This window comes from Pseudophryne corroboree, chromosome 2 (genome assembly GCF_028390025.1).
Source record: "Pseudophryne corroboree isolate aPseCor3 chromosome 2, aPseCor3.hap2, whole genome shotgun sequence".
Lineage (NCBI taxonomy): Eukaryota > Metazoa > Chordata > Amphibia > Anura > Myobatrachidae > Pseudophryne > Pseudophryne corroboree.
Window position 1 is genome coordinate 280,768,455 of NC_086445.1, and position 15,098 is coordinate 280,783,552.

At 46.1% G+C, this 15,098-nt stretch overlaps 1 protein-coding gene across 3 annotated transcripts in view; it reads left to right on the top strand.

Moving 5' to 3' along the window:
• EPSTI1 (epithelial stromal interaction 1) overlaps window positions 1-15,098 on the top strand; it is a 252,994-nt gene that overhangs the window by 170,938 nt on the left and 66,958 nt on the right. For 2 of the 3 annotated variants that reach the window (XM_063952858.1, XM_063952859.1), the window contains one exon: window positions 2,262-2,345. In XM_063952858.1, coding sequence (XP_063808928.1) covers window positions 2,262-2,345 — 84 coding nt within the window. Of the gene's footprint in view, window positions 1-2,261; window positions 2,346-2,904; window positions 3,035-15,098 lie in introns of those variants that run through there. The other variant, XM_063952860.1, reaches the window with a different exon arrangement.

The window sequence follows — 15,098 nt, forward strand, 5'->3', positions numbered from 1 at the left end:
AAGGGAAACACAAAATAACTGAGTTTGCAGTGCACCAAGAGCCACCGCTATACTATAGCATGTTACATAGTGTCAAGTACAAAGTGTAACTGGAGACTATTTTAAGATATTGGCTACTAATTTTAGGGGAAATAATACCTTCATTTCACCATATCTGTAGGAGAGATACTGGCCAGGATTTACTAAAGGGAAAATGCGGTAAAACCCCCGTTTTACCGCATTTTCATATGTACTAACTCCCGATCGCCGCGTTTTCGCACCATAGGGTATCGCCATCTTTTTATGGCGATACGCTATAGAAGTCTATGGGATTCTTACCGCCAGATCCCGCCGCATCCCTCCACCGCCCCGCACCGCTCACGACGACCCCCCCTATCCCCCGGCATACCTGAGCCGCTGCTGGTGTGGCCCCCCTCCTCCTTCTCCCCCGCATCACAGCCTTGTCTCCTTCCGGCTGCAGGGGGGAGGAGGAGGAGCCCAGGGTCTCCCTGCACACGTCACCTCCCGAGTCTGGGAGGTGACGGAGACCCCCGCCGACCCCCACTGACCCTGGCAGACATCATCGCTGGGAGCCTCCTATACCGCATTGCGATACTAATCGCATATGTTAGTACATATGTGATTAGTATTGCTGCGGTAGGCGGCGAGGGGCGGCGATGTCTTATAGTACATCCCGCCCACTGTATCAGGATAGCACTCCACAATACTGTGCATTTTACCTTATCAGTTAATATATGAATATTTGGGGGTTTAGTGCTGCTATCAGCGATGAAGAAATGATGCCTAAAGGAATATCAGCAATTGCTAATGACATTTTACATATAATCCACAAACCTTTAAAGGCCTGGCTTTTCTGTGTGATCACATTTCCTGCGCCTCTCACATATCCTGTCACCATACCTCCCAACTGTCTCGATTTTTCGCGGGACAGTCCCGTTTTTTGGGGGGTCTGTCCCGCTGTCCCACCCACGGGCCGCAGTGTCCTGCGGTGGGGAGGGGCAGTTGGGAGGTTCCCTAGCACTCCCTGCACTGCTCAGTTCAGAACAGAGCAGTGGTGAATAGACGCTGTGCACATGCCCCATTTTCGGCGCCGAGCGGCGCCTTCACACTTCACAAAGTTGGGAGGTATGTGTCACCCTTATACCATACCTTCTGTTGCAGAAGACAGTGTAGTTTTGTGTTTTCCCAGGCAATATTCATTATAGACTGCCTCCTAGGTATTTATGGAGCACTTAGATTGAATACTGGTTAGATTACTGGAAAGCTATTAAGAACACTGAGAAATATTAGTAAGTTTCAGGTGCTTATCATATATGGAGATACAGTATAGTATATTAGATAGTATATGAGATAGTGTTGTGTTTGTGGAGTTAGGGCCTTATTCAGCTTCAGTTGCAAAATTGCAAATTGGATGATTATCAGACGACTGCGCATGTGCTGTGATGTATGCGCAAAGTGTGATCACATGGCGATTGCCAGGAAGTGATCGGTTACATGGCGTTTGTGGGGAGTGGTTGGGAAAACGCAGTCATGTCTTGGCTATTTTTGAGGCGTGCATCTGATGTCAGCTGCGATCACTGTCATTACAAACATAGCACTGCTGCAACTGGGGGAGGGGGCGCAGTGCCACCAGCATCACTATTGGAGAAGGTTCGACCACGCAGCATCAAAATGGGGGCATGCCCAGACATCGGTGTCACTAATGGAGCCATGCTCAGCTCACCCAACCTCTCTCTTTAATGTGAATATGCGCATGGCATGTATTCACACGGCGGCACGCAACAGGTAGTCTGTTTTAGCAGTGCGCCGGTAAATGGACAGGGAACATACTGGCCTTTACATACCGGGCATGGCGCAGCGCCCTGCTAAAACAGACTAACGTGAGCAATACACACCCTGCTTTGGTGGTCCTACACTATATGATAATACCTCCTGCTTTGGGTCATATGGTTATTTATTTATAAATTGAGAGATAACCTACCTGAAGACCCCCCAAAATCCTCCAATATGGCACTACAAGGATCAGCATACTTTCTATCTACTGACAGCAATACTAATGAAGTAAACACGGTGTATTTTGTTCTGAATAGTATCGCCTTTTTAAATTTCCTGCTTACACGCACCAAAAAGCTTTTAATTTACCCCTTTGCTTTAATCTTTATTTAATATACCTAGTTATTAGTTGACCTATAAAAAATCCATCAGATCTACTTCCTTATGTACTGTAAGTCCTGTCTAGTAATCTGTGATATTTATTACAGCCAACGCGGCAGACTTACCTACAACTGCAAAAGGCGGAAGAAGAAAGACGACTGAAGCAGCATAAAGATGAGCAGCGCAGAAAGGTAGCATATAATTATTTATATCGTAATTACAGTATGAGACTTGACTTGCATTTGCACTGCTGCAGGCCATCCAGGAGAATTATAAAAATGGAGAGAAGTGTCCGTGGCGCACAGAAACTGTAAAAGGTGCACTGCGGTAATTAACAGGCAAACAAGTTGTAACAGTGGACGACTGGGCATCATCAACCTAATGGGCCTATTTCTATATTAAGGCTGTTGTCCCATAATTCCCTTTTATTAATATAGCACTCAGCATATCAGTTGACTAGGGACTACTGACATTGTGACTGAAGGGACTCCAAAGTGTGATGTGATTTTTCAGTAAAGGTCCCATGAAGGCCGCCTTTTGTGTATATGCATATGTGTGAGTATAGAAGTCTGTCAAGTGAGTTGATATATACATTTTTGATGTTTCAGCCGCATTGGGATTTGTTTTGAGTTCTATACTCACACTTCTCGTGGTGGTTGGTGATATACCCTTTGACCTGAGATCCTGTTGCTTTACATCGCTTCAGGGCCTGGGAAGCAAAGTTCTGATTGTATGTTCTATCCTTCACAGATGAACAATGTGTTCCAGTAGTATTTATGTACTTGAATTCACTGTATCGCCGGTCTTCAGAAAGGTTCATCAATTAATCGAAACGTCGACTAAAAGGCTACCTTTTTACCATAATAAATAATGAACTGAATTTGCAAATTGAAGTTATTTATGTGAGAGTGCACCCTCCACTTTGTGGATCTTATGGTGTGTGTGTGTGTGTGTGTGTGTGTGTGTGTGTGTGTGTGTGTGTGTGTGTGTGTGTGTGTGTGTGTGTATGTGTGTATGTATGTGTATATATATATATATATATATATATAAAAGCAAATATAAAACCACAGCACTCGCCACCCCAGAAGGTTCACGGGCCTGGAATTGACGTTGCGGTCTTCCAAAGTCATTGAACAGCGCCATTCAGCATGAGTCTACCACTAAACAGTTGCTAAGCAACACCAAAACAACGGTGCTTATGTGCTTTAAAAGTTAGATCAGACATCTCAGATTGGTTCATAAGGTACATTTCACAAAACCTTTGTTTAAACAATGAGTACCCCTGTACAGGGGTGTATTTACCCCTTGGCCAGGATGGCAGTCGCCAGGGGCGCTAGCCAAATGGAGGCGCTGTCATCCATGGCCAGGGGTTAGATTCATGCCCAGATGCAGAACGGACCTCAATAGAGATGCGGCATCCACTAATAAAAAAAAGCTGCAACCACATACGCGATTGCAGCTGCAGCTACAGAGAGCTCTGGGCAGAGCTCGGCATACAGAATATATGACGTCCAGCCGCAGCAGCAGCTCCTTTCGGCCTCAAAGCAGTTCATGTCGCACTGGTCAGGGTGCTGTCCGATTTTCCTATATATGTATTTCTGTTTGTTTTTTTTATATTTGTTATGATGTAATTATATGTTGTTGGGGTATGTGTAAAGATTGCCTTTGAGGTTGATTTTGTTCACTATGTAATCCTTGCTCATTTTTATCAACCTGTATAGTTTATCAATAGAACAGCAGCTTGTTACCACTTGCTATAGATTTCCCACTATTAACCTTGCTGCTAACACTCCTGAGCACACTGGCAGTGTATATTTAGTTATTGATTTAACATGGCACTGTCTTTTGTGTTCTTTCTTTTTCATCCACTAGGGGTCACTGGAGTACTCTTGGGATATGGACGGCTTTAGCAGAACAAGGCACTGAATATTTAAATTTAGTAACTCTCCTCCCCTCCATATTCCCAGAGTACCTCAGTGTTTTTTTCTGTGCTCACAGCAGTGACAAGCACGGGTGCTCACTCTGCAGCACATATACCTAATTTTATTTTTTATTTTATTTTTTCTAAACTTTCTTTACACATCCATTCCCAGCTTACCAAGAAGCGTGGGTCCGGGATAGTAGAAGCTGCTACAAGCAGCTGCTGGCGTGTCGGTCCTCACTAAAAGAGCACCCTCACAGCCAAGAGCAGAACAACCTGCAGGAAAGGCTGGACGGAGCTTACAGAAGAAGCCCCGTCATAGCCCCTCACCACAGGAGTTCAGGTATGCTGGGGGACGGAGTGGTCAGCTCACGCTGCCGCCCCGCTGTGTGGGGAACATTGCTTAGATGCGCGCCAGTGCTCCCTGCTAACTGCTGCCCGCCACCACCGCCAGAGCCGCTCAAAGTCACTCACAGCCCACACGCTACTCACAGCGCCGGTCGCACATCCGGCTCCCAGCACCCGCTCCCCGCTGGAAGGCCACACCACCGCGTCACACCGCTCTACAGCGCACTCCATGGCTCCCTGCAAAATCTCCGGTTCACTGCACGGTACACGGAGCACAGGGAGGGAGGGGGGGACGAGTCTCCTCACAGAGCGCGACTGCAAAGGGGGGGAGAGATGTATGTATTGCATAGAAAGGCAAGGCTGCTGGGTTGTGGTTTAATTACATAGGCTGTTAAGCCTATATTAACAGGGTTGGTTTTGAACTTTAGACGTGTGTTATAACCTGAACTGTGATTATAAGTGTAAGCATGGCATGGGGGCCATTTTAACCATGCTTCCTGTTCAATCCTGTTTCTCTTTCAGTTTTGGAAGATCCTATCCTACAACACTACTCCACCGGATGGCGCAGGGGTGTTAGTGGGAATTTTGAATCAGGTTTCATATAGTACTGGCCACGTGCACTGCACTTCGGCCATATATATATAGACACACCTTAGTAACAATTTTACTGAGTCGTGACAGTTGTCTGTCTTTGTATATTGTATTGTCTGTCTGCATAATGAGTAAGGCACCAGCAAAAGCAAAAAATCAGTTTAACTGCAATGTCTGTAAGAGTGTGTTACCGGATGGTTCTACCACATGTACAGTATGTTTTGTGAATTCAGCTACAAATACAGTTTCCGCTCCGGTTTCGAATCCGGTTTCATCCCCGGACCCTCCATGGGCTATGCTAGCAGATGTACTGGCTGGGTTGCAATCAGAATTGGCCGCCGCTCGACACGAGCAGGAAGCGGCAAGATCTGAGTCTCGGGTGAGACCACCAGAACTACCGGAGGGGTCTCAGCCTTTGCAAAGGTCCAAGTCCACTTTGGGTAGAAGGGATAAATTTAATTTGTCTTATGATTTACCAGTTTCTGCTATGTTGCATTCTGACGATTCTATGCCATACCTCACTGCACAAGATGAGGGTGAGGAGGGCGAATTAGACCAGCAGTCAGATAGTGAAGATTTTGACAGCCCAGGCATTGATAATCTCATCAGGGCGGTGCGTCAGTCTCTGAAGTTTACAGAGACTGAGGAGCCTCTCACAAATGATGAGGTGGTCTTTACTAAACGACACAGATCTCCAATGTGTTTTCCTGTTTCGGAATCTCTTAATAAGATGTTAGTAGAAACATGGAAGAATCCATATAAACGGTTTTCTATACCTCGCCGATTTAAGTCTAGTTACCCGTTTCCAGAGTCTGTGACATCTACATGGGAGAATCCGCCAATGGTGGATTCGTCTGTGTCAAACTTACAAAAAAATTAACCATACCAGTACCAACTGCTACTACGCTTAAAGACCCTTCAGACCGTAAAATAGAAGCTGTGCTAAAGTCCATGTATATAGCAGCAGGAGTGTTGCTTAGACCTGGGTTGGTTGGCATTTGGGTAACTAAGGCGCTAATTGTATGGATAACAGAACTCAAGTCTGGCCTACATGACAATCACCTTATACTTCTCGCTGATCAAATCTGTGAAGCTGCTGAGTATCTATGTACAGCTTCTACTGACGTCTGTCAGCTCACTTCTCACCTTTCATCGTCGCTAGTTACGGCACGACGAGCACTCTGGCTGCGTTCTTGGCAAGCGGAGGCAGAGGTTAAGAGAGGTATAGAGGCGTTACCTTATGGTGGCGAGAAGTTGTTTGGTCCTGAATTGGACAAATGGATTTCTGAGGCAACGGGAGGGAAGTCTGTTTTCCTACCATTGCCTCCAACGGTACCTAGACGGAAATACTCTGGGCCGGTATTCAAATCCTTTAGACCTCAGCCCTTTCGAAGCCGTGGTAGAGGAACAGCCACGCCTGGTAGACGAGGTCGAAGACGTGGTTTTCAACAAACCACCACCAGTCATCAGGACGCTAAGGTCACCGACAAGCCAGTGGCATGACGGGCTCCCAGCCCATCTCGGATCTCCAGTTGTGGGGGCACGCCTTCAGACGTTCCATTTGGCATGGTTCCAGACATCCACAGATGGGTGGATCCGCAATTTAGCGTTAAAAGGTTACAAGATAGAGTTCGACTGTCTCCCGCCACTGCGGTTTTTCAAGACAGGACTGCCTGTGTCGGACGACAAGAGGGCGGTTCTGCAAATTGCCATTCAGTCTCTGCTGGATTCAGCAGTTTTGATTCCGGTCCCTGTACACCAACAAGGTCAGGGTTATTATTCCAGTCTGTTTGTGGTACCAAAGCCGGATGGCTCGGTCAGGCCAATATTGAACTTAAAGGGCCTCAATCAGTACGTCACTTACTACAGATTCAAGATGGAATCTCTGCGGTCAGTAATTGCAGGTTTAGAGCCACAGGAATTCATGACTGCGCTGGATCTCAAGGATGCGTACTTACACATTCCGATTTGGCCACCTCATCAGAGGTTCTTGCGTTTTGCGATACGGCAAAACCATTACCAGTTTCAGGCTCTACCGTTTGGCCTCTCGTCAGCGCCTCAGGTATTCACCAAAGTGATGTCTGTGATGATAGCTCATCTAAGATCCCTGGGAGTGATAATAGTTCCGTACTTGGACGATCTGCTCATCAAAGCTCCGTCTCAACAGATGCTCCTCCAACATGCGTTGCTGACGTACAATGTACTAGTTCATCACGGATGGATTGTCAACTTCAAGAAATCACATCTGATTCTGTCTCAACGACTTCAATTCCTAGGAATGATTCTCGATACAGTAGATCAAAGAATTTACCTACCAGAACTGAAAGTACGGAGTATTCGTCATCTGGTACAATTAGTGCTCAAGCCACGCACAGTCTCGGTACATTTGTGCATTCGCCTGTTAGGCACAATGGTGGCGGCTTTCGAAGCGCTTCAGTTCGGAAGATTTCACTCACGTCCTTTTCAACTGGATGTGCTTGCACAGTGGTCGGGCTCGCATCTGCAGATTCACCAGAGGGTGAGGTTGTCTCCACGGGCCAGAGTATCTCTCCTCTGGTGGCTCAAAGTACACAATCTAACCGCAGGGAAACGGTTCGGCACCTGGAATTGGATAATTCTAACGACGGACGCGAGTCTCAGAGGTTGCGGAGCTGTTGTCCAAAATTGTCAGCTCCAGGGTCTCTGGGCGGATCACGAAAGATTGCTGTCTATAAATGTCCTGGAACTCCGGGCAATTTACAATGCGCTACGACAAGCAGTGCACATGCTCCGGTCTCAGACTGTCCAGGTGCAGTCAGACAACGCGACGGCGGTCGCGTACATCAACAAACAAGGAGGAACGAGAAGCCGCATGGACATGCGGGAAGTAGCTCGAATCCTCAATTGGGCCGAGCATCACCAAGTGATATTGTCGGCAGTGTTCTTTCCGGGAGTGGACAACTGGGAGGCAGATTATCTCAGCCGCCGGGATTTTCATCCAGGAGAATGGGCATTAAATCCAGAAGTGTTTCACATGTTGGTCCAGAGGTGGGATTACCCACAAGTGGATCTGATGGCATCGCGCCACAATCACCAAACGCCCCAGTATGTGTCCAGAACGCGAGATCCAAAGGCAGTGGCGGTGGATGCTCTCACAATCGCGTGGCCGTACAGCCTCGTGTATCTGTTTCCACCGTTTCCGCTGCTCCCTCTGTTGCTAAAACGGATCAAACGAGAGTCCGCCACAGTCATACTAGTGGCGCCTCATTGGCCTCGGAGAGCTTGGTTCTCGGATCTCCGCGGACTACTCGCAGACGATCCTTGGCCGCTCCCGCTACGTCCGGACCTGTTACAACAGGGTCCATTCCTTTACCCCGATTTAGCGCGGCTGCATTTGACGGGGTGGCTGTTGAGACCGCCCTCTTAAGAAGAGAGGGCATTCCAGAATTGGTTATACCAACCATGTTACGTGCTAGGAAGCCAGTTACGGCAGCTAATTATTACAGAATTTGGCATGCCTATATAGGTTGGTGTGAAGCTCGGAAGTTTCCGACATCATCTTTCAAGTTATCCCGTCTTTTGTTATTTCTACAGACGGGGTTAGATGGAGGACTGCGTTTATCTACACTAAAGGTGCAGGTCTCTGCTTTGTCAATTTACTTTCAAAGACGTTTGGCTCTATTGCCGTCTGTACACACCTTTCTGCAAGGTGTCCTTAGAGTACAGCCTCCATTCATTCCACCTACAGCGCCATGGGACTTGAATATGGTTTTAGATTTTTTTTACAGTCTTCATATTTTGAACCCTTACAACAAGTGGATATTAAGTTTCTCACTTGGAAAACAATTTTTCTCCTAGCCTTGGCTTCGGCAAGGCGTGTTTCAGATTTGGGTGCCTTGTCATGCAAGCCACCGTATTTGGTGTTTCATGATGACAGAGCGGAACTTCGGACGAATCCCGCTTTCTTGCCAAAGGTAGTGTCATCTTTTCACATCAATCAACCAATAGTAGTTCCTGTGTTAACAGGAGATTCTGGAACTTTGGATGTGGTACGCGCACTACGCGTTTATGAATCCCGAACGTCTACAGTTCGTAAGACGGATACTTTGTTTGTTCTCTGTGATGCTGCCAAGATGGGTTGGCCAGCTTCTAAGCAGACCTTATCCAGATGGATTAAACTGACCATACGTCAGGCTAACCTTCATGCTAGGTTACAGCTGCCTACATCAGTAACAGTTTATTCCACACGTTCGGTGAGAACTTCATGGGCAGCTGGTCGTGGGGCTTCTACGACGCAGCTTTGCCGTGCAGCTACATGGTCATCAGTGCACACGTTTGTGCGCTTTTACAAGTTTGATATGTTTGCGGCATCAGCATCTAGCTTTGGCCGCCTAGTGTTACAGGTGCCAAACAGCTCTCCCGCCCACGGGGGAAGCTTTGGTACGTCCCAAGAGTACTCCAGTGACCCCTAGTGGATGAAAAAGAAATAGGATTTTGGTACTTACCAGGTAAATCCTTTTCTTTGAATCCATAGGGGCACTGGACGCCCACCCAGAGCAGTTTTACTTGGTTTGTGGTAAGTTCAGTGGATCTTATGGTAACACATTCTCACCAATTTGTTCAAATTTTCAAGTTCTATCGGTTATGGTGTCAACTGTTTAGTTGTCAGTAACGTTTTGTGTCAACTTTATTGTTGTCCGTTATGTTATAATGTTATATGTAATTCTCCATTCTTCATCCTCTCTATCGCTCCTATTCGGCTCAGTAAAAAACACTGAGGTACTCTGGGAATATGGAGGGGAGGAGAGTTATTAAATTTAAATATTCAGTGCCTTGTTCTGCTAAAGCCGTCCATATCCCAAGAGTACTCCAGTGCCACCTATGGATTCAAAGAAAAGGATTTACCTGGTAAGTACCAAAATCCTATTTTTTGTCTATGTTTACCTAAGCAGACTACATCGGAGCACCCTGCACCAACTATTAAGGGATCACCCATTTATTATAAATAAAATTGCATGCCCAGGATCATGATCTGGGTGCCAGTGTATTGAGCATGAATATCCAACGGCTCACCCTCTGTAATAATAACATGGCTCTATTGCCTCTTGCAAACATCGGAACATGATCTATAATAATAGTTCTCATTGTAGCTATGCTAGGTTTGGCCATCAAGAAATGTCTTGCGACTGGCTGGTCGCTTGTGCCCGATTCTAGTGCTTGTCTGTTGGCCATTCTGTGCAGTGCCATACGTTCTTTAAATTATGCTGTGTCTCGCCCACGTAGGACAGCCCACATGGGCAAGACAACATGTATATAACGAAGGTGGTAGTGCTTGTTACTGGATATCTTATTTGATATTTCTTTCCAATATATTGGTGGTTAAATGTGCTGCTAGCTACCATGGATCTATAGGTGGTACATCCTAAACACCTGAAACAACCTGGCTTCCTACTTAGGAAATGGGTAGGTTCACAATATAGCAGCCACCATAGAAATCTATGGGGCCACTTTTGAGATTGGAAACAGTGGACCCACAGCAGATATCTCAAATCTGCTACAGAGCCCCAGTAATATATCCATAAGATGCTTACATTTTGCATCATTTCCCACATATGCCCCAAAGTCACTAGGCCATTCACAAAACCGCACCAACCTACATGTCTGCTTATCTCAGGTATCTCCAAACTCACTCTACAGAGATCTGCTCCTTTCCCCTACCCTCCAACTGTTCCCTGAAAACTCCCCTTGTCAGAAAGAATTATTACAGTCGTTGACTGCGTCCTTACCCACCGTAGATGTTGTTACCAGGTTATCACTCCTCTGCATTGTTCATGCATAACATCACATTGTTTTCTCTTTGCATATTCAAGAAACACACCCACTTCCTAGCCAGCAGTGCAGTGCTACTGGATCATAGCCTCACTTAGCTCTTTTCACCATCACCGTTTTGCCTCATGTATAGTATAAAACTATTTTTGTTCCCTAAATTGTAAATTTGCAATCAGAGTCCTCTTCTCTTTTTTTGTCTGTTTATTAATCCAGTCTTGTTTTATTACTGTGTTTGTTCCCACTTGTACATGTGGAGCATGCTAGTGCTATGTAAATAGCTGTTAGTAATAATAATTCAGCAGCCAAGGAAAACCTTATTTACTGTAAGGCTTCCAAGTAATTAAGTTCTCTGTCACCTCGTAATAGAATTTTAGGAGAGCTGCCAAATATTTCAATTGTAACAATCTTCAGCGTATAGTGAACAGTCTCATTTACAATGAACTGATTGAAATAGAAATCTTATACTTTTGAGTATAAAGGTGGAAGGATCTCTTACTGATATAATGCATTATATGCTAACACGAGTCCATCTGTACAGACCGCAGTTGGGATTAGCAACACATGCCAAGACTGTATCAGAATCTGCATGTAAGGTGTGGCTGGGTGTCAGAGGGGACATCACAGCTACAATGGCAAGAATCAATGGCACTGATAACTTCTGTGTCTCAGAATCAGATGCTGAGCCAAATTCGCAAAACTACAACTTCTTCCAATAGCATGCGGGGTCCATCCAGCACAGGGCAAGGCCGTCCCACATGCCAGGTCCTCCCTCCCCCCGTTAAAATCTGAGCGCTTTGATAAACAGCGAAGCGGTCGCATCTTTAGGGTAGACTGCAAAGGCAGTCGCCGGGCTGACATGTTTTTGGTTGCAGCGGATGCATGTGACATCACGCATCCGCCACAGCCCATCCCACAAATAATCCGGACATACCTCCATTGTCCGGACCATGACCCCCCAACGCCACATCAACACCCTGAAAACGCTGTGATGCCACCCCATCATCTTACATACCCGCAAGCGACCGCAATCTAGGTCCTCGCGCATGCATGCAGTGGTGTGTGCTTGCGCAGAAGTGCGGAAAATGTAGAATAGTTCACAAAAGGATTTAAATATCATATTGTAGGTTGTATAGTGAGCTAAATAATACCCCTTTTACACTGAGCTGACAACCAGGGTAATTGCCTGGACAAACCGGCATGACCCAGTTCCCAGCTCTGTGTAAAAGGGCAGACGCAGGTCTTGCACACCGGGTCTGACCTGGGTCATGACCGGGGTTGTTCCCAGGTCCGACTCAGGTCGACTACAGTGTGAAAGGCAGAACCGAGGCATTGATGACCCGGATCATGCTAACAGGCTGCCGATTGGCTGGCTGAGGAGCACATGGAGATGACGTCATCTCCAAGTGCCTGTGTGAGCGAAGATGACCCAGTCCCGGTGGGGGTGTGAAAGGGGTAAGTATGTCTGATGTCCCGGTTCTGACCCGTGTTCAGATCCCGGGTTGGACACAGGTTGGAGCCGGGGCTTCAGAGTGAATAGGGGTATTACATACAGTACTATACAAATGAAGATGAAATATTTTTCCTTTAGTCTAACTTGTGCAATAGTGATCAATGCAAACACCATGTTCTCGTATTTGCCAGACTGTACATTTTGCCTCAGTTTTTACCCTTTTCTAGCTTGCTCTGTGTTAATGGATTATCTGTGATCAATGATGTCTGCTAAATTACACATAGCTCTCAAGAAAGTTTGTCCTTTTCAATTCTAAATATCAACACTGAGAAATATTGTAAGGTCACCCAGTAATTTTGTACGAAACATTAGTCAATCCTGAAATTCGACCCTTCGGCTGTTTTTGAATCTGGTATGCCACCAGTGTGACATGTATATTGAAATTCCAACATAAATCCCGCAGCAACTGACACATAAAATTGATTAGTTTTGTTAGCTAACCTTTATTTTCCTTAGCATTTATAAATCTGTCACCAAGGTGTTATTACATTAGCTTCTGTCAGCTGCTCACATTTGCCATCGGTGTTCCACAAAGACATTGTGTTTTTTTTCTCTACTTAATATTGCATTAAGCCTCTTCTCAAAGCCTTTTTTCCTATTGCATCAATCATTCTTCTCTCTTGTGATGTATCTTTTATGGTTCCTTCAAACCATTATTCTCTTCTGCATTACCCTAATCATCCCGCTGACTTGCTTCCACATTTGTTAAATCACCTTTTATTCTTACCGGTGTTTCATCAACTTCAGATAATCCTCTGGCTATTTTCTGAACGACATCAGGTTTTTAACTTCTGTTTTGAAAGAGTAATTATATTTCCTCTTACAGTTTTAATATCATGTCCTGAGATTTTAATGTCTGTTATATGCACATCATTTTCCTGATTTACACAGATGTAAGTGGCATTCATTTTATCCAAGTTAATAGAAATATTCAGTAGCCTATTTCCTAAGCATTGCCATGTGCACACAGGTTAACCAGCATCTTATACACTGCAACATCAAAGGGCTCCTGTTGATCACCATGAGAATACAGATTATCAATATTAATGAGAATGATGTCATTAGTTCATTGTGATTTAACAAGCTGCATCCCAATTAATATCTCTTCACCACAGACACAACTGTAGCACGTGTCAAATTGTCTAACACTGGGTCATTTTATTAATCTTCCTCTTAATCTTAGCTCTCACATTAAAGAAACTTATCACATCAAGTCGGATGCTGAGTTGGGCACATGTGCTTGTCCCCTTGGTAGTTTTTGCTGGTAATCACTAGACAGTAACATACGGCATTGCAGAGTGCGTTATGTTTTCTATTGTCGGAGGATGTTATAATGCCCAGATCTCCCCCCCTCCTGGCTCAACTAAACTCAGCAGTCCTTTCATTTGATGTGGTGGGTTATATAGTTTTCAAAACGTACAGTTTACCTTGCTGGGCTACTACTACAGATCTCATGTATTTCATCCACAAGAGTGCAAACTAGCAAACAAAAATGGGAATACTTTATCATTTTCACGTGCAGTTCCTATGTGCTGTCTTGTGATATTCGCTGTCTCAGAAAGGTGTATTGCATACTTACCTACCCTCCTGGAAACTGTAGGAGACACAATTTCTGGGGTAGTCCCCAGTGGAAGAGCAGGCAGATATCCAGGATCCTGTCCGCTTCTGAGTGGATAATTATCACCAGCAATTGAGGGGCTGCGGGAAGGAGGGGGGCTAAATGACTTGAATTACGCATTTAGCTCCACATTTAGCTCCACCCTTCACTGTGGATCCACGAATTACAGGTGTTTACCTGTGTTGGGGGTGGGGCCTTTAGCTCCATCCCTGGCCAAGGATCCCTGAATTATCTGTGTTTCCCCAGTGTTGCGGCCTGGCCTAATGACGAGACTGCTCGGTCCTGCCCCGCAAAGTGACTGTTAGGCGCCGGGGTCCGCTTGTCTGCGCGGCCCGGCGCCTAGCAACTAGAGACGCCGTGCGCGTACAGCCGCCGGCTCCCTAGCAACGCTAGACGCCGGGCGCGCTGAGCCGCACGGACCCTAGCAACAGGGACGCCACTGGCGGACAGCGTTCCCCGTTGCTGGGTTTTTTGTAGTAATAGGTTCACATGCTCTCTGGCCGTGCAGCAAGGCAGCTGCACGGCATTTATTATAATCAGTCCTTGTTGCAGCTGATTGGAGGACTCCTGGTTAAATACACTCCCAGGGCTTCTCACAGACGCCGGTAATAGCTTCCTGCATGCTGCCTTTGTTTGCTGAGAGTCTGTTTCCAGTCCTGCTGTATCCGGTCATTCCAGTTCTCTGAAGTCCTGTACTCGGGAGTTGTCATCTCGTCCCTGGAGTCCTGACTGATCACCGTTTAACATCCAGTGGTGTTCGTGAGTCGCGGCTCTGCCGTGTGTTGCGGCTCGGCCGCTTTACCTTTTATATTTTGTGTTTGGAGCATTTGCGGAGGGTTCCGCTTCCACAGGTCCACTCTGGTATTCGGCGGTGCCGGGTAGGAGTATTGGACAAGTGGATTTTGGTTGTCCTTTTCCCTGGCGGTTTCTCCGCACATACTTTAGGTTTTTAGTTAGCTCGTAGCCCCTGGCTTGTTTGTTTAGTTAGATGGCCTCTTGTTATCATCCTGTCTCGGATTTCCCTTTGTCTCTCACTAAGACCGGGGGGCATCGAAGTTGGGCAGACATAATCCGCCCTTCAAACGCGGCTGCCAAGGGCTCAAGAAACCATAGTCTCGCAAGGGATTTCTGACAGCACGGGTGAGACA